The sequence below is a fragment of the Meleagris gallopavo genome, chromosome 6 (assembly GCF_905368555.1).
Source record: "Meleagris gallopavo chromosome 6, MGAL_WU_HG_1.1, whole genome shotgun sequence".
In the NCBI taxonomy this organism is placed as follows: Eukaryota; Metazoa; Chordata; class Aves; order Galliformes; family Phasianidae; genus Meleagris; species Meleagris gallopavo.
This window is the reverse complement of record NC_139409.1, coordinates 2,025,226-2,045,273: the sequence shown is the minus strand read 5'-3', so window position 1 is coordinate 2,045,273 and position 20,048 is coordinate 2,025,226. Positions and strand designations below refer to the sequence as shown.

The 20,048-nt window shown below is 49.1% G+C and overlaps 2 protein-coding genes across 3 annotated transcripts in view; one reads left to right on the top strand and one right to left on the bottom strand.

Annotated features, from left to right (window-relative positions):
* The first annotated feature begins 3,173 nt into the window (after positions 1-3,173).
* Positions 3,174-15,406, top strand: KLHL40 (kelch like family member 40). Its single transcript, XM_003206907.4, has 6 exons — positions 3,174-4,589; positions 7,703-7,863; positions 9,457-9,564; positions 10,086-10,271; positions 10,903-11,049; positions 11,692-15,406. The coding sequence occupies exons 1-6, from the start codon at positions 3,444-3,446 to the stop codon at positions 11,801-11,803; spliced, it is 1,860 nt and encodes a 619-aa protein (XP_003206955.1). The 5' UTR covers positions 3,174-3,443; the 3' UTR covers positions 11,804-15,406.
* Positions 14,812-20,048, bottom strand: part of ZBTB47 (zinc finger and BTB domain containing 47) — a 20,214-nt gene continuing 14,977 nt past the window's right edge. For both annotated transcript variants that reach the window (XM_085226855.1, XM_085226856.1), the window contains one exon: positions 14,812-19,833. In XM_085226855.1, coding sequence (XP_085082981.1) covers positions 19,478-19,833 — 356 coding nt within the window. In that variant the 3' untranslated portion in view covers positions 14,812-19,477. The remainder of the gene's footprint in view (positions 19,834-20,048) is intronic.

Sequence of the window (20,048 nt, the reverse complement as noted above, 5' to 3'; positions counted from 1 at the left end):
GTCTGTTTGCAATTTTGACATCTAAGGACACTGCTGATTTTAAGAGAGACCCACTCATCATTATCAGATCAAAGCCAGTGATGGGTGGCTGTAGCTTGATTTGTATTTAGAGTCTACTGCCATGCTGGTACAATTTTATGGGCCTACTGCTGTAAAACTGTTGTCTGTGTAGCTTTGGAGGTAGAAGTCATGTGGGTTTTCTTTTTGGGAGCCTGGCCCCAAGTGTTGGAAGTGCAGTGAGGTATTGTGCCTTGGTTGCACTTCCAGTCACATCCATAGAGCTCCTTCAGCTGCCAGGCACACCTTTTTTTAAACAGAGGTTTGCTGCTGGACCTTTGGTAGGTGTCGATCCAACGCCTCAGCTATGACATGTTGTGCCCTCTCCTCGTGTAAAATCCAATTTTTCTCCCCCCATGCAGGTGTCTGCAGACAGCTGAACCCTTCCTGAGCTGCAGAGTCCAAGGGCTCTGTCTTTTTGGGCACCCCAAGGTGCACAGGAAGGGAAACAGAGTCACCATCTCCTGGTGTTGGGGAAGATGACTCACATGGCAAAGCCAATGACTCTGCACTGCCCTCCCAGCCTAGATAGTCTGGGAGAGAAAATAACCCATTCACTAAGGATCTAAATTTACTCAGCAGCTACGTCTAGTGGAGCTGTCAGAAGCTAATCTTAGACACTGGTAGAGCAATCTGTTACAGAACAGCTCGTGGGAGAAGTTTGCCCACCTTTGCCTGAAGGTCTCCCCTTAGTTATCACTGCTGTTAGAAGCCCAAAGGGGTCCTATGGGTCAGGAGCACCAAAGCACTGCTATCATGGCCACGCCTCAGTGCTCAGCCTTGTGCAGAAGACCCTCAGTTTCAACATATGCCACTGGGGAAAGTATCTAATCCAACCTTGTTATTGCCTGGCTCTGATAGCAAGAAAAGCAATTTTTTACTACAACTCCAAATCCGGATGAGTAGTTCTACACAAGGCACCTTTTTCAACCTGACACAGCTATAATTCTTGCATTCACCTTTCTTGCTCTACAAGTCTGTATGAGAGGGAGCAATCCTCCTACACTCCATCCCCTTAGGATGATTTACATACGTTTCCACTCACTCTCATCCTTCGTGGGGTGACTGTTGCCCACCTGGAGACAACTGGCAGTCCATTGGTCATTGGGAATACCACTCATTCATTGTAGCTCTGTTAAACCAGGGTCAGCTGGCTGAAAGCTACTCAGAGTTGCCCAGCTCACAGTTGTGAGTGCTGCCTCAGGCCTTCACAAGGATGGCATCCATCTTTGCCAGGGGTAGGAGGCACTGGGAACAGTTAAGAACATCTGGGATAAAGCCATGATTTAAGTGAATGGGGAAAGATGGACCTTAGTGGAGTCCTCTCATCTCAGGCAACTGTCCAACTTGGGTCCAGTGAATCAACTCTCTGTGGCCATAGGGAGCCTAAACAACAGCCCTTGGGCCCTGTTTGCTTGGAAATCTCTCTGTTTTCCATCAATCCATCAATCTCTAAAGTGATGAGACTTACACACAAAAGGGGATCAGTGGTTTCCTGCTCTCACTGAGCCGTTGTTGCTGATGGAATTGAGCCTATCACTTATCTCTTACTGGTGCCAGGGTGGGTTATTTACCTGTGCCAGAGCCAGTGTCCCTTTCCAATCACCTGCACAATGCAAGAGACAAATATGAGTTTGTATTTTCTATAGGTGCTGCCATGTCGGGTAGATCTCACTGCATTTAGTGGTGAGCAGTGAGAAGAGACAGCATCTCGTGACGTGAGGAACATGGAAGGAAATCTGGGATGGCAGCATCCACTGAGCAGCACGGTGAGAAGGAAAGCAAGTCTGGGCTCAAGGAAGATTAAAGGCAGAAGAGGATAATTCCAAATTCCAATAGTGTGACCACATTGGAAAAGTGGAACACTAACCCAAAAAGAAGGGAGAATGGGGCTGTTCAGCCCCAGATATCTGGGAGCAAATGAATATTGCTGATGGATGACCCAGCTGAAAGGTCAGTGCTCATCCTCTGATCGTGTCTCTGATCCTGAACTGATGATGTGAGCTGAAATCAGCAGATGATTATAGCCCTGCTATATTACTGCCTGGGATGCTGCTGGAACCTCAGCAGTATGGCTTCATCCAGCGTCATCCCCTCCCTCATTACTCAGATAACCATCATGTCACAAAGCATACTTATCAACACACCCATGCCAGAGCGAGGGGTTATGTGGCTTTAAATACACCAAGAAGAGTGTGGCTAATGGCTTTGCAAAGATCCAATTAATTTGTTAATTAAATCTGTGCCATCTCCGAGTGTCAGAAAGCCCAGAGGGTCCATAATAACGAAGATAAAACAGACTCTTGTAGAAGTTTTACAATAATTATAAATAATCATAGTTACTCTGCTCACCTATGTCTGCCCAAACCAATTTGCTTCCTTGCCAGCTCCGTGGGAAGAGCTGGACCTGGAGCAGCCAGCTGAGGCCCCGTGAGGCTCTATGATGTCCATGCAGGACGCAGGACCCGACAGAGCCCTTGGCTCTTCTGCAGCACTTGCTGAAGGCTGTTCACGTTTTCCCACTGTGTCTCCAGGCTTCAGCTTGGGGGTTGAATCCCAGTAGACCTCAGCATAAGACCCCAAAACTCACAAGTAAATACCTGCTTTCAGGTGCCTCGATCAGTGAGATGAAGCTCGCTACTGGGGTCTCTGAATTTAGTTCTGCCTCAGATACTTGTGTTTCATTCCCCATCCCCTTCCAGACCCTTGAAAACTGACTCCAGAGGAGAAGAAAGGGCAAACCTGCACAGCCCTGGGGACGAGCTCGGCTCAGGGATGCCACAACACACAGACTCTCCCTTCTTGCATCTTTCCAGCTTTGATTCACGATCTGTTTTTACCACCGCAAAAGATTTAGCAGTTTGGGAATGTTCTGTTTAGCAGTGTCAGAGGTCTCATCCCTGCCATTCATGACCCAGGAGGCAGATTACGGTGTTTGATTCATCTGGAGGACATTTCCCAAGTGCGGTGGAGCTGTCATAGGGTCGCACACGTCCTTCCATCGGGGGACGCGGTGACTCATCAGCTGACAGACGGTTCCTGAAGCACCGAGGCTGAAGTACAGCTGTTCCCCCAGTCCCCTCCCTTCCCCCTTGCCCAGTGTGTCATATTGAAGGGTGATCATCTTACACATGCTCCAATATGGATTCCTTAAGCTTTGTAACACGGTGGCTATATATAAAGCCCTGTGCTGGAAGCTGAAGTACACAGACAGCTGCAACAGTAGAGAGCGCTTCACATTCCCAGTGTGCTGACGGTCTGGAAGAAAGGGAGACCTGCGAGCCCCGCTTTGAGAAAGTTTCTTTACCAAAGGCACACATACAGATATATTTGTAAATAGATTCAAAAGAAAGCTTAGGGAAAAAAAGGAGTTCTTACTCTCCACCATGGGTTTGCCTTTTGATCAAGCGGAAGAACTGCGTCTCTACCAGCAAACCCTCCTCCAGGATGGACTCAAAGACATGTTGGACCACAATAAGTTTCTGGACTGTGTCTTGAAAGTAAAGGGAAAGGAGTTTCCCTGCCATCGGCTGGTGCTGGCAGCTTGCAGCCCCTATTTCCGGGCAATGTTCCTCTCGGACATGGAAGAGAGCAAGAAGAGGGAGGTCAGCTTGGAAGATGTCGATCCAGATGTCATGGGCAAAATCCTCCATTACATCTACACCTCTGAGCTGGAGATCACAGAGCAGAATGTTCAGGACATCTTCTCTGTGGCCAACATGTTCCAGATCCCTTCCATCTTCACTGTCTGCGTGTCTTTCTTGCAGAAGCGCCTCTGCCTCAGCAACTGCTTGGCTATCTTCAGGCTGGGCTTGATGCTGGATTGTGCCCGGCTGGCTGTGGCAGCTCGAGATTTCATCTGCGATCGCTTTGCACTGGTCTCTCGTGATGAGGAATTCTACCAGCTCTCACCCGATGAGCTCATCGCCATCATCTCCAGTGACTCCCTGAACATTGAGAAAGAGGAGAATGTCTTTGAAGTGGTGATGAAGTGGGTGGGCACCAAGGACCAGGAGAGCAGGCAGAAGGCCCTGCCTGTTGTCTTCGAAAGCATTCGCTTCCGCCTCATGCCCAAGGACTACATCAAGGACCACGTGGAGAAGCAGGCTGTAGTGAAGTCCAGCCCAGAGCTGCTCAAGAAACTGCAGATGGTGAAGGATGCCCAGCAAGGCAAATTCACTGTGGTGAAGAAGAAGAAAGTGAAGAAAAGCAATGAAAAGCAAGCAAAAGGCAATGTTGTCAATGGAGCAATAGATGAGGAGGACGAGACAGAGGAGGATGTGCTTCCAGGGATCTTAAATGACACGATGCGCTTCGGGATGTTCCTCCAGGACCTCATCTTCATGGTGAGCGACAGTGGAGCAGTGGCCTATGATCCCACTGCCAACGAGTGCTATTTTGCCTCCCTGTCTGCTCAAATCCCAAAGAACCACGTCAGTCTGGTGACCAAAGAGAATCAGATCTTCATTGTCGGAGGACTGTACTACAATGAGGACAGCAAAGAGGATCCCATGAGTTCCTACTTCCTACAGGTATTAGTCTTTGTTTCTTTATTTTCTTTGGCCAGGAACACGATCAGTCTGTACTGATGTTAGCAATATCCATTGTCATGTGATGCTAAAATGAAAGAGGTAAGTGAAGTTGAAACATTTACGTTGCTTTACTAGAGATTTTCTTGCCACGTTCTTAAAGTACATACCACTAAAAGGGGTTTTTGGTCATTGATGAAGAAAGCTTTAATGGTCCAAATCCTGAACCTGACATCATTTTGGCGAATGCATTTACTCCAGTCCTGCCTGCCAAAGGGCAAACAAGCTAGATTGGAGGCACCAGCTCTTTGCATCCTTTATGCTCCGTGGGCATGAACCCCCAGCAAAACATAGAGATGATTCTGCCAGTTGACAACACAGGGAACAGCAGCAGCTATAGCCACAGAGTAAACACTGCAGGAATATGCCCCTTCCTACCAATATCATCCTCTTTTCCAATGCTGTTCTTGTCCCTGAATGTGTTCTAGTTCCAGCTCAGAGTCTTTGTTTTGGTCTTTTCCATCATGTGCAAGGGAAACTCTGCCGTGACATTTCTGGGGGATATCTAACAGGAAAAGTGGCTATTCTAACTCAGCAATAACCAAAGCTGTGAGCAGGCTGGGCTGTGAGCAGGCAATCTGAGCCCCAGGCTGGGCTGTAACCCAAGAGCACCTTCCCTATAGGGACATAACAGGGCACTGCCTTTCCTACCGACCCTGTAGGAATCCAGTAAATTCTATGATGTCCTTCCCCTCTACCCAGAAATCTCCTGGGTAAACAAGTTCCTATGGCTCACATCTGTTTTGGAAGGAAGCAACAGAGTATTGAAAGGATAAAGCAACATAAGTTCCCATGCTGAGACACAGAAGTCTGATCCTTGCCACGTTGCATGAGTAGGGCTGTGTACCTGTGCCATGTGTGCAGGGAATGTGTTTGTCCTCACCTAGTGCCTGACTTAGCAGCCTATGCAGCCCACGTGAAATGAGGAGTTAATGGGAAGATACGGCAGCCTGAGAAAGCAGAATGGAGAGGGAAGGCAGTGGGGAATGCCTGGGGAATTAGTGATAGGCACACAACCTTTGGCACTGAAAAGGAGCTTTGACCACAGCAGGTAGGGACAATTCCATCCTCTAGCTGTGCTCACATTCAGCCTGTGTCTAAAAATCAGTCCTCCACCTGTTTTGCTGCTGACCAGGCAAGTTAATTCCCTGGGCAGCAGGGAAGGTCTACCATGTCCTGGGCTGTATTAGCACGACTGCAGCAAGCATGTTGAGGGAAGTGATTTATTCCTTTTGATTGAGCACTTGTGAGACTGCATCTGGATGTATGGGAGACTACATTTGTAGATGGGTGTGGACGTGGATGTTGAGTCCAATATGGGGCTTCTCAGTACAAGAAAGACATTGAGGTGGTGGCGTGAGGCCAGCAGAAAGCACCAAGATGGCTAGGGCTGGAAGGCTGCACATAAAAAGGGCAAGAGGCAGTAGCCCTCATCATTGCCCTCAGTGTGTGTTGCTGTATGAATAAGGTGTTCTCAGCCTTTTTCAGCTGGAGCTTCGCATGGATGTAGGCTGGTCCCTGTACAACGAGCCCCTGTACAATGCAGCAGCCTCTTACACCTCCTGGCTCTGTTTCTGTCCTCCCCAGTTTCATGTTCCTCCTTCAGTCAGGGTTAGTTTACACTTACGGACAAGCATCAATATAAATAAGTGCTGATAAATCCCAGAGGCCTTGCAGATTTTGGCAGGAACAGAATGATTCCGTTGACATTCCAGATGGAAAACGGTATCCTTTATTTGTCACTTCTAAGATTTATGCTTTGAAAACAATACTGAACCCATCGAGAAGCAGGAACTCTCCTGATGACGGGGCTGCTCAGGCCTGCACTATAAATAACACAAATGAGGACCACAGCTCACAAAGGGACAAAAATCACAGGCACTCAGCTGAGGCCGAGGCTTTGGAGGCAACTCCTTGGCCCGAGCCCATAGAAAACAGTGCTTCAGGCTGTGCTCCATCACAGCTTCCTCCTGCAGGGTTCCATCAAACGGCTGCTAGATTTCACTCCGGACTCGACCCATGATGTTCCTTCTCCATTGCCAATCTGTCTTAAAAATGTTGACCCATTTTACAGCTCCCACTAAACACCTTGGGGTCCAAATTGCCCCCCAGCCCCCATTCTGTCTCATAATATTTCATGACCTCCTGTTTTCTGGTGGAATAATGCCTTGATCCACAGACATCCAAGGATTTGGTCATCTGATCTACCTGCATTGCACGTCTCAGTCTCCATGTCTTATCACAGATTTTGGTCAGCATTGAAGAGCTCTGGTCTTTGCAGTCTCATCTCTTTAGGTTGGATGTCAGGAAAAAAATATTCTCTGAAAGAGTGGTAGTGCATTGGCACAGGCTGCCAAGGGAGGTGGTGGGGTCACCATCCCTGTAGGTGTCCCAGAACCGTGAAAATGTGACACTGAGGGATGTGGTCAGTGGGCATGTTGGGGTGGGTTGGGGTTGGTTTTGGTTTTGTTACCTTGAAGGTCTTTTCCAACCTGAATGATTCTGTTCTGTGATCTCAGCTTCATTGTACACTGTAGATTTTGGGTAGACAGGTATTGTGTAGAGGGTTTTTGTGCAGATAGGAGCACACGCATTTCATTCACACAGTGAGGTGGTAGGGGACACCAGTATTCTGAAAAGCAGAGGAATAAGCCATTGTTTGATCTTTGTCAGCAAGAAGGAGAACTGGTGGGAGGAGAAAGCATTTTGCTCTTCACTGGTTGAGGTGAGTGAGCTATTTAGCCCAAATTGTAGGCAATACACTATGACCTCGAGGAGATGGAAAACATCAAAATGAAGCACAAATGCTGCTTCTGGAGAGGTTCTGGCAAAATCTCCAAGACTTAAACATTTCAGCTCCTCCAGTCCCAGGAACTATATTTTTTAAGTCCAACAAAGGAATCTTCCACCCAAAGATGGCCAAGCTTGTTCCAAGTCAGGGCTTTGCACAGAGTGGAACATGTCCATGTGACAAGCTGTGAGTGGGAATGGATGCTGCTCTGAGCCTCTGGATTCTGCAGGAAGACACACACTAATGACCTTGTGTTTCCTTTCAGTATGACCATCTGGACTCGGACTGGCTGGGGATGCCCCCTTTGCCCTCCCCTCGCTGCCTCTTTGGCCTGGGAGAGGCAGAAAACTCCATTTTTGTGGTCGGAGGGAAAGAGCTGAAAGAGGGAGAGAAGACCTTGGATTCAGTGCTGTGCTACGACCGCCTGTAAGTGTCTGGGTGCAAGTGTGGGGCAGGAAGAGGTCAGCAGGGGAATTTGGGGCAGCTGCTGTGCAAAGTGAATCCGGCTCCCCAGCAACCAATGCAGCGTAGTGACAGGGCTCGAGCTCTGCAGCCAGACCCTGGGACTCAGGCTGTGCTGTGGGGCACTGAGCTGCTCTCTCCAGCAGCATCGCTTGTTGTAATCGAAGCTCCCAAGGTGGAAGTCGAAATGGGGATATTAAATTACAAAGGAGTGATCTTGGCAGATGCTCACGTGGGACCTGTCCAGAGGAGAAAGGGGAGAAAAAGCTTTTCCTTCTGCTGCTGCCCGTTGGTTTGAGGTCTCACGGGGAGTGCCTTTGGACAGGAAAGTTTGTTTTGAAAGTATTCAGATGTGGCACTGAATGGCCCACCCTGATGGATATCGGGCATAATATCCAATTATTTTTGCACAATGGGCTCTGAACCAGGTTATGTCATGAGCTGTATTTAGAGGCACCGTCCTGTTCTGCTCGTGGGAGGCAGAGACATCCAAAGGCTGCTCCTCTCTGCCCTAAAGAGGCAGAGTGGTAGGTGTTAACAAGCCTCTGCTCCATTTATTTTTAGATACATCTGCTTCAAAGACTGTTTTAGAGGCTGTGATTTGAAACCAATTTCATTTCCCCAGAACATGGGGTATTATCTGGGAAGCAGTGTGAGTCTTCCTGCCACGTGCACAGGGGTGGCTTGAGTATTGGCTGTAAGCTGGCAGAGATATGATCAACACCACTCCTATTTCTGGTGTAATTTAGGTAAAGAGTTCAACTATAGCAAACCTGGAGGGGACAAAGCGCTGGTCTATGGAAGCAACTGGAGTGGTCAGGCAATTAGGAGGCATTTCCATTCTTAGGTAGAATGAAGTGCAGGTCTTTGGAGGCTGATCCTACATGGTGAGGCACTAGAATGGATTGTCCAGAGAGGCAGTTGTGCCCCGTGCCTGGAGATACTCAAGGTCAGGATGGGGCTGTGAGCACCTGATGGAACTGCTCATAGTTGTCTGTGTCTGTGCATTGCAGGGAGTGGGACCAGAGGGCCTTTAGGGTTCCCTTCCAACTCAAACAGTTCTGATTCTATGATTCTTAATGAACCTGAGCAACGTGGACATCAAAACACATCCTGAGAAACTCCAGCCCTATTTGGGCCTGTGTACCTGCCCACTGAGCATAGGTGTCTGGCCTTCCTTTGGGTCTAGGCACCACAAATACACCCAAATTTTAGCTGGCTCAGTTTTTGGCCACCCAGCACAAACCAGAAAGAAGTAAAAATAAAGGCATGAGGTGTGCTAACGCCCCACTTGAGGACAAAGCAGGAGGTTCTGTCATGGAAAAGCTGAGTATCTCTAAGTCTCATTGGATTTAATTTTTTACATAACGCAGAAAAACTTTTTTTCCCTTTGTTTTGTTTTTAAGATGACAAAACTTACTTGTTGAGCATTATCCCATAGGAAACTTCATGCTTTTAAGATACTGTGTTTTCTGTTTGTCAGGATCTGCACTGTGTACTGTGGGCCTCACCCAGCATGCTACAAATCCTTTTTCTTCCCATCTTTCCCTGATCCAGGTCCTTCAAGTGGGGCGAAGCTGATTCCCTTCCCTACGCAGTCTATGGCCACGCAGTGGTATCACACAAGGACCTTGTCTACGTCATTGGAGGCAAAGGAAGTGACAAGTAGGTCAAAAATCAAGAGAAACCTGGAAGTCATCCCCCAGAATAGTGAGCAAAACTTGTTGTAACCCAGCAGAGAAGTCCTGGTCTGGAAGGAATATGACATGCATTCACTTACCTCACACTGCTGTCCAGTGTGCTGGGGAACTTTTGGGAGGGTGTTTTGCAGTGTTAGGTTGAGTCAGCAGTACTGAAACACATCTGAAGGCTGCACACACGGTCCTGAAAGGCAGTTAGTTACGTGGACTCTTTATCCAGGTGTGCACACACAGCACTGAGCATTTAAGATTCCTTATCCAAAGCAGTCACACCAGGAATGGATGTGTTGTACACAGAAATGGTATCCCTGGGCATGGGCAAGCTTGTGTGCCTATCCAAGCAAATGCACTAAGGCCAACACAGAGGGAACTGAAATCCCTTCTAAAGAGCCATGTTCTTCACAACAGGCATCCCCAAACTCCTGCAGTGCAAGTCTGCCCCTGAGCTGACAATTTACGCTCCCCTTCTCTCTCCTCTTTCCCTAGGAAGTGCCTAAAGAAGATGTGTGTCTACAACCCCAATAAGTTCGAGTGGAAGGAGCTGGCTCCCATGAAAACTGCTCGTTCCTTGTTTGGAGCCACTGTGCACAAAGACAAAATCTATGTGGCAGCTGGCGTGACCGACTCTGGTTTGACCAACTCAGTGGAAGTGTACGACATAGCCACCAACAAGTATGTACTGAGCACCTCTGGGGTGTAGTTACACCAGCACCAGCTGTAGGTGTACATTAAGAGCTTCCAACCATTCTTGCAGCTTCTCACATCAGTTTCTCCCAATCTGAATTCCTTGGGCATCAATGAGGCCACATTGAGTAGGACATTATGTAGCACGTTGCTCCTGTCATTAGTACCATTTTATTGAGGATCAGAGAATCACCAATCACAGAATCACCAAGGTTGGAAAAGACCTTTAAGATCATAAGGTCCAACCATCTCAGGATCATTCCAGGCTCAGATTAAAAGTGGGTCATCAATGAGCTGAGCTGTTGGTGCTTTGCGGGGCTGTTCTTTCATCTTACCGCCTTTACCCAGTGCAAGAGATGTGTTCCCTGACTTTGGGCTTTGGGGTCCAGTCCAGCAATGGGACCTGCTGGTCCATGCTAGGTGTACACTGCAGCTCATTTACTCACAGAAGATGAAACTGAGCCACGATGATGAAAACAGCTATTTCTAGCACCCATGATCCCATCCCAAGCAAAGCTACACGAGTTAGCCTGCCATGAATTGATTCAGCTGCTGATTCCCAGTTTGAGACCCAAGGGTGAGCAGGGTGCCCTAACACGTCCCTCTCTCCACATGGCAGGTGGGACACCTTCCCTGAGTTCCCTCAGGAGCGCAGCTCGGTCAGCCTGGTGAGCCTGTCTGGGGTGCTCTACCTGCTTGGAGGGTTTGCCACGGTGGAGACGGAGTCGGGGGAGCTGGTGCCAACAGAGCTGAACGACGTCTGGAGGTGATGACCTTCCCTGGGGCTCTCCATGGGAGATGGGGGATGCTACTCAGTGGCAGACACCGAGGAAACAGATAGTTTTGGTCTTCATGCCTTGAGTCTGAAGAAAATGCTGCTACCCCAACACAAGGCTGCACGAGGTCTCTGGGAGAGATGTGTGCCCTGTACTGTGCTGGAAGGCACATTAGGTGATTCAGTGATTTCTCCCAGCCTCCTATAGGAAAATAGCAGGGAAAATCTTCTCCTTTCTCTTTCTCCCAAACTGCCATTTTGTTTGGAGCTGGTTCCAGACCTCCCCTTTGGCTCGAAGCAGTGTTTGTGCAATGAACACTCTACTTGAGAAAAGCCAGTGCGTGGGCTTGAAACGAGATTGTCTTACATGGGAGCAGAGACAGAAAGCACTTTCTGACAGCTGCTCATGCAGGGTTAGCTCCCATCCCTCAGGTCTGTGGCTGTAGAGCACCTTCAGCAGGCATTTCCTGGCCTTCACCACAGATGTTCCATCTTGGTGATACCAACCCATCCGCCAGGGTTCCAGCAGCTGCTATTGGCCTGTCGTAGCATGGTGCTGTGGAGGTGGGGGGTTTATAAGGTGGAGAAAGGGGATGCTTTCCTCACCACAGCTGTCTGTCTGTCTCTCCTCAGATATGATGAAGAGCAGAAGAAGTGGGAAGGGGTCCTCCGTGAGATCCAATATGCCTCTGGTGCCACTTTCCTTCCTGTGCGCCTCAACGTTTTGCGGCTAACGAAGATGTAGCATCATTTCCTTGCTCCAGTGGACAGGGAGGGATGGGGAGTGGTAGGAGATGTGGTTTCTCTAGATACTGTGCAGGACATTGTGTCTGTGACTGGTACCATTTCACTGAGTCAAATGGGAGAGGGGGAAAATTGACTTGAAGCATTATGGCAACTTGCTGGTGCTCACAAGGTAACTAAAAAAGGATTTTAGAGCATGTAAGGAGCTGGGGAAGACAAACAAGCATGGAGCAATGTGCTAATCCAGTCTCAACTGGCAGAACAAAGAGATTCCTCTCTTGTTCCACTTCTTTCTCCATGTTTTTTCCAATCTTCTCCAGCCAGCAGTGGAGCTAGAAGGGGGTTCTGAAGGCATTAAGCTGATGTTTCTCTAGACAAAAGGGTCTCTGATAAGTTTCCTCACCTAAGGGAGCCGCAGGTTTGGTGCTACAAAGCACTTGAGAGGGAAAAGAGAGGTAGTGCAGGTCAGATCTGGGGGACTCTGAGGAGTTCTCACGTGGTGAAGGTCATAGAGATGAGACAGTTGAAAGAAAAAAGGCATGTGAGCACTGGCGGCAGAAATTCCTTCAACATTGCAATGAACAGGGAAAAAAAAATAGTTCTCCTTCTCCATCCTGACTTTGCATTGAAGAGATGCAAGGAGGTAAGGGCTGCAAGAGGGGCGATGGGTATGACACCCATCTCCATCCTTAGGGCTCCTTGTGGTCAATCACAGACTACAATGTCCTCATGTATGGAGGGACAAGTGCTTTTCTTTAGGGAAAGGTTTATATTTATGCTTTCATTTTTATTGTTACAAACATTTTTTTTTTAAAAGCACTATCCTAATTTGCAAAATTCTTGGAGATCTCAGCAGCGTTTGGCTCAAATAGAGCTTCCTACTGAGACAAAATGCATTGTGTTTTGTTTTGTTTTGTTTTTTAAGTGAACATGATGATGTTTTCTTAGAAACACGACTGTACCAGCAGCAGGACAGAGATGTGTTAGACCAAAAATCTAACGATGTCCATGCTGAGTGACCAGCAGTTCATTTCAGAATAAATCTTAACAATATTTCCCCCAAAATTTCCTTTCTTTGAATGTTGATGGAGCTGTAAATGGATGTCCACAGCAACCAAATGCAAGGACTGAGAAAAAGCTGTGATGAGAAGCTTGGAGAAATCCAGCCCCACGGGGAGCCCCAGCTTCTAGAGTTCTGATTTTCCCCCATTTCAGAGCAGAAGCTTTAATGCTCATGTCCTAAAAGCTTTTCTCAGTAGACATAAGAACTAGAAACTTATCTAGGAAGAGAAATACCAGCTGGATGCCTACATCATCACATGGTGCAACAAGCAGGGGTGATCGTAATGAAGAAGAACAAATACATATCCTGTAAGTAAATACCCTCATAGCAGCACAAACATTATGATATCAGGAGTCTGGCTGATTTGTCTAGCTCAAAATGCAGTCTTGAGAAACTAAAACGAGTTTGGAAGTAAAGACAATTTTCCATGAGTAAAGGAGCCAGAGACTTGTCCTGCCTTCATTGTAAGGATTTTCTAAGAATTATGGGATAATCTCCTTAGAAGATGATTATGTCAGAAAAGCAATGAAACATTTTCACAAGAAAAATAAATCTGAAGTGACTGGCTGGCAGCTGATAGCATTAAAAAGGAAAAAAAAAAAAAAAAAAATTAAGGAGAAAAAAAAAAAAGCAACCAAAATGTTCAAAACGACCAAACATGAAAAAATCTGTGGCCAAATAAATAAATAAATAGTCACCCTCCATCCAGTTCTGGAGAAATTGCCATGGAAGACTCCCAGGCTAAGACAATGGCTGGTGTCAGAAGTGGAAAGAGCCCTTGCCTAGAATTAAAAAGTGAAGTCGTGTTGCAGGGGTGGGACAACACTTCCCACCTGGGACTGGAAACCAATACCTCAGCAGTTCCTGCTGGCTGCAGAATGGAAACCTGTTGTTGCTTGGTCCTGAGGGAGGGTTCCTCCCCATGGAGGTTTCTCCTCATGGCTCAGCTGCTCCCGGGGGAAATGTGGGCCCTTTGAAGCCAATGGCAGCACTGCTGTGCTGTGTAATTAGTGAAGTGTGGTCCCTTGATAATGGCTTCAGAAGCAGTGATGAAGCCCAGTCAGCATCCTGGTCTGCATCCTCAGCTGCTCACCTTGTGCCTGTCTGTTGGGAGTTTGGTTAATAGGAGCTGAGCACTCCCATGTTGCTCACATCCATCACAAACTTTAGGAGGTACCACCTTTAGCACAGAGCAAAAGATACAGCAGTTTGAAATCTCCCATCACGTCGGCAAAAAGGGCCAACGCCAGCCAGAGCTTGTCCAAGAAAGCCAGCACAGTTGCACATGGCCAAGCAAAAGTCTGGCCCAGAGACTGTCCAGCACCACTCACCAAGAGGCTGTTACAGCCCAAAACAATCTTCAGTAAGAAATCCCAGGAGAAATACCCAGGGAGGCACCACTCCTTGCTGTTGCCCAGTGTCTTCCTTGCTGAGATGCACACAACTCCATCAGGACACGTCCCCTATGGACATCTTCTCCAGCAATGTTAGCTGAAAGGTTACATCCCAAGAGTGCAGCAGAATCAGCTCTTCTTCCATTAGCTTCCCAGTATTGGTGCCGGCAAGGTTCCCACAACTCCATTTCAAATCAATAAGGATGCTGGGTGCTTTTGGACGGGCTCTTTGGTTTCTCATTTCCCTTCAAAGGTGCTTGAGGAGCCTTGTCTCATAGTTCACTCAAATTTTGTGCCTTCGGTGGGACTCCGGAGCTCAGTCCTCACCTCCTCTAGCACCTCAGGGCCATAAGCATCCAGCTCTTTCCTCTACCCACTCATCACCCTTCCCTGAAAAGATTTTTTTTTTATTGGTCCCACAACAGTCTGGCTGTCTCACACACACACACACACACACACCTCCCACCAAATCCAACATAAAGTCCACGTATGTGATACAAGAGCAGCTGTGAGAGCATGCCATAATAACAAAGAAAGGGGTAGAGCTCCATGTTTTCTTTTATAAAAGACAAATTGTTTATTGATTCAGTCCTTCCACTTGCAACCTCTTTGGTAACAGTCGTAACACTTCTAGACCGGGAGAACGCAGTGGAAAGGCCCAGTTCTGTCCTCTCACCACTTTCAGGAAGCCCTGAACGTGCCTTGGTGAGAGGCCAAAAGCAGGTTTCAAAGCATGGCCAAGGACCTGGCCTCTATGGACACCCCAGAACAGCCCACCACAGCTCGTCATGCTCGCGGGCAGCCCAGAGAGCAGCTCCAGCACCTGTGGGCAGATGACAGCTTAGGATGGCGATGCATGCTGGGGTCGTGGTGCCAAGGCTGGCTGTGAGCTGTGCTTCGAAGGCAGCGTTGATGCACCTCTTGGGACTTCCCGGGCATCAGCCAATGGAGCCAACAACAAGGCAAGACTCGCCCCTGGTGGCCTCACAATGATGGGCTGAACCAGCAGGGTTGGCCTCCCCCTCATCACACCATCCCAAAGAGAGTAACTGCTGTACTTGGCGTTAGAGATAAACATATATTGATTACACATGGTCATAAAAAAAAAAAAGTAATAATAATAATAATAATAATAATAATAATAATACATTTCCTAGAACGTTACTTAAGACGCTTCTGAAACGCATCCAAGCTTCCCCTCCCCTCCCTGTCTTCCCTTATCTATACAGAATAAAGTGCTTCATTTAGTTTGTTCACACTAGTAGAGCCACCGATACACTCTTAAGTTGGCATGTTTGGGCAACTGATACTGAATGTCATAAAATAACACAGAGCCGAACACCAGGCATGAGAAACTAGTTCTGAGGCAAGTGCTTGGGGTTCCATTCGTTTCCTTCAAGTTCCATGCGACTGAGGTTGTTCTTATTTGTTTTTTTCCTGTTCTTTGAAAAAGTTCTTTCTTTGTAAGTTCAACCCAACTCCATTGTGGTTGTGTCTCATCAGGCAGGGCTGCGTTTGGGGAAGCTCTCTCTGTCCGTGTGAACCAAGGGCATCTGTCCATCTGTCCTTCCCTCTTGACTTCAGGCAAACCAAGAGTTGAATCAGTGGAGTTGTCTAGCAGCGGATGCTTGTCTCTATTGCACTGTCACAGCCGTTCCCACCATCTGTCAGTCCATCACCTTCCCATCGCGCTTGGGTTATGGCTGTGGTCCGAAGGGCCAGCCGCACCTCATGGACTTTATGAGGCTAACTGGTCTGTGCTACCAGGCTCCTGGGATATATAAAACAAAAACAACCCTCCCTGCCCAGCTCCCTCCCTCCCCAGAGTTCAACCAAAGGGAAAATCAAAACCAAACTCCGACAGGTCTGGGGTGCGGGCAGAGCTGTCGGCTGAACGTCGCATTGGGGTGTATTCATGAGCTGCATAATGGGAATCAAGCCCCTCTCCACCCCTGCAGTCTGTCGAAGAAGGGATGTGAGAGATTAAGGTGCAAGAGTTAAAAATAAAACAATAAAATAAAATATAAAAAGCTTGAACACAACGGGCCCGACTCTCCTGTCTCATCCCCCATCTAACCTAAAGGGTGCCAACAGGGTCCAACCGAGATGAATGCGGGACAAGACTCTGTGAGAGCGACTCATTTGAGAACGTTAACGAAAACCAGACATGACAAGACACATCGGGACCAAACAAGGGTGTAGACAAAAGGGCTCGGAGGCCACGCTGGACTCCTAGGAGCTGCCCAGGCCTTGAAGCGGGGAGGGAACAGCAGGGAATCTGGTTCTCCAAAGTGCTGTGTGCATGGTCACATCTCAATGTCTCCAAGTGGCTCTCCGGGCAGTCTCTTGAAGGGGACTGGAGGTGGTCGAGCTCAGTCGTGAGGCTTCCCATGGACGTGGCGAGGCCTAGCTGCTGTAGGATGAGGGATGGCAAGTGCTCTGCACCCTCTCATCTCACCCGGACCAAACTTGGCTTTGTTAGTTCCAACAAAGAGCTCTTATCTCATGTCAACATCCAAGTGGGACAGGTCCTTGCTGGGAGAGGATGAGGACAGGGATGGGGAAAGCCACCTCCACGTGAGCGGATAAAGGAGCACGGGTGTGTTGGTGGGGGGATTTACTTGGGGAGAAGTCCACCAGGAAGGCAGGCCAATGGGGTTCATCACAGGAGACCACACAGGCAAGGTGAAGTCTCCTTGTGGTGCAGGCTCCCATCCCATCTAAAGGCCGAGTGCAAGGGGAAAGAAACGCGAGGGAGCCCAAAGGGATAAGGTCTGGGAGGCAGTGGAGGAGGAGATAGCACAGACTGCTCTACCAAGGCCCTCCAATACCTCCAAAGGTATTACTGATAGCTCCTCCAAAGCAGCCACCTCCCAGGCTGGGTCATGGTCCCTTCAAAAAGCCAACGGCCCCAAGAACTGAGCACTCATGTCCCTCACAGGTGGGTGTTTGAGAAAGCTTTGCACCATGCCAGGGTCATGAAGGACGGAAAGTGGCCAAGCTTTTCATACCCACCTAAGAAGGTTAAATATGTTGAGGCAGCTATGCCATCGCATCCTCCCCTGCTCAAAGGCAGAGGGGAGTGAGGGTGAGGCCCTGATACTGATCCTGGTACACCCGACCCCAGCCTGTACAATGACAAGCAAATTGTTGCTACAAAGTGCTAACAACCCACGAGAACAGCAAGCTCTCCAGGGATGTCAGGCGTGGGGACACCACTCAGTCATCCAGCAGGGGACACTGGTCACCCAAGCTGTTAGTTCAAACATTATTCTTTCAGAGCAGCCAGCATCCCTCCGACCTGTCTCAATGCACATCCCTGTCCAGCAACGCCCCTGAGCATGATGATGAGCTCTCCTGACTCTGCACAGACACATTCCCGTGCCCAGTTCAGGAGATACGCACAAGAGCTTTGCTCATTTGGTCCAGGAGACGACGCACCAAGACTTCTTGCAGGGCCAGGTGTGATTCACCTTCCCCAGCACCCTGATATCTCCCAAACAGGAGCACACAGAAAGGGCTCCCGCAGCCCACCCAATGTCCTCTCTCTCTCCTGACCACCAAGAAACCTCCTCACCACCTCCTCTGCAACCTGACTGATGTCCACATACATCTGCAGAGCTGCCCTGAGCAGCAAGGAATCCCCTACAGCCGGGCTGGCACCTCTCTGCCCATGCTGGAGGCTCTGCAGCTCCTGCAGTGCTCCCCAAACCAACCCACAACAGAGATAGTGTACCAGACAGAGATCACAGAGTCATGGTCAGAGCAACACGTGACATCCCAAGGCAAAGTGCAGCAGCAGGAGATTGGACCCCAGCATTCAACAAGAAGACAACAGCAGAGCCTTAATAGAATTTCAGCTCCTCCCTTACTCAAGACCACAATTCTTCTCTGCTGGCATGAATAAGTGAAATCAAAGGCCAGCTTCACTTCAGCATCATACAGATCGCTGGGAGAGGAACACACAAACACAGTGTGGCCAACGATGTATTAACCCACACCATGGGGCACCACCAAGCCAACCACAGCCCTCTCTGGCACATCAGTCCCTTCTGGTCCCTGTAAGGGACTGCCGACCCTATGGGGAGGTGAAGCTTGGTAGAGCAAAGTGGGCTTTCCTGACACGGCGAGGAAACAGCCTGGCCTCCACTCTAATGCCTGGGATGAGACACAGCAGCTCCCAGCCAACACATGGAGCTCACCCACAGGTCGGGTTTATTTGGATTGTTAAGGCACTATTCTGGGCTGATTCTGCCAAGGACCGGTTGCATCCCACTCCTACACCCTGGTGCCATCCCACTGGTCCTGAGGCCATCCCGGCTCTCCCAAAGCCACTCTGCAAACTCCAGAGTTTCTCCAGAAACCCATCTCTCAATGGGATGAGAAGGGCATCCCAAAGACAAAAGGGCAGCAGGCTGCCCATGCCCCCAAAACACAGCACCAGTGTTGTGCTTTTGTCTGTTGAGAGAACAACCCGCGCTGGGGGAGGAAGACAAGGAGAGGGCTGCTAGCAAGCCAGATGATGGCCATCAATGAGGACACCTGCTTTGCTGCATGCCACCAGGAAGCTAACACACCTCAACTCTTGGGGAAAGAGCTTGATGGAAAGACCAGCTTTACAGTACAGGGATTCAAGCACCACTAGCTAGATTTCTGCTTATAAAGATTGTAGTGCTGGCAGCCCGGATGGCACAGCATGGCGTCCCTCTGAGCCCCACCGACCTCTTGACGTGGAGATGAATGCAATGCACAGTGACAGGGCAACCAGGAAGGGTTAGAATAAGCAACTCAGCTGGGGATGGAGCCAGTGGAGCCTGCATTACATTACTGGATCAAATCACTGTCTCCCAGTGGGAAAAATGCCTTGGGAGAGGCTTTTCTTCCCTGTTTTCCCTATGATGGGGAGTGCTGGTGGAGGGCTACCAGGGGGCTCCATGGCCAAGATGAAATAGAGAGCGACGCCTTATCTGCACCCTTATGGACAGTCCCCCCCCTCCACATCTAAGCTCCTTGGAGACTTCTTCCTGCTCTCCCACTCCCCACAGAGAAAGGCTTTGTGGGAAAAAGAAAAAAAAAGAAAAGAAAAAAGAAAGAAAGAAAAATAAACACCAAAACAACCCCAGAACGAGAAGGAGGAGGAATGGGGTAGAGAGCAAGCGAAGCCACATCTCCCCAGGTGTTTCCAAAGGGCAGAGCAGTCTGTGCAGGGGAAGGGCACCTAATTGTTGTTTGAATTTATCCTCCCCGCAGGAAACAGGGGAGGCGGGGGTGGTAGGTGAGGAGGAGGAGGGAGGGTCTGTGGCAGGGGAGGAAGCAGCGGCAGTGGGGAGACGCCGGGGGGCAGCGGGGCCGGGCTGGCAGCAGGCTGAGGGACCGCTGTGTCCGATGCCAAGGGGTTGCTGACACGGAAGCATTTCTCCTTGTGGGCTTTCAGCATGTTGGAGAAGCGGAAGCGTTGGCCACAGACATCGCAGGGGTAGGGCTTCTCGCCCGTGTGGGTCCGGCGGTGCCGCTTCATGTTGGGGCGGCTGGTGAAGCTCTTCCCGCAGATCTCGCAGATGTAGGGCTTCTCACCTGGGTTTTTGGTGGGGAAAAGGTGAGAAGCAGCACTGGATCCTTCCCTCATCCCCACAGAATCTCTGAATCATTAAGGGCTAGAAAAGACCTCTAAGATCATCAAGTCCAATCCCAACCCATCCCCACCATGCCCACTAACCATGTCTCTCAGTGCCACGTCTCTGCACTTCTTGACATCTCCACTCCCAAATGCCACTCCCATCCCATCCCAA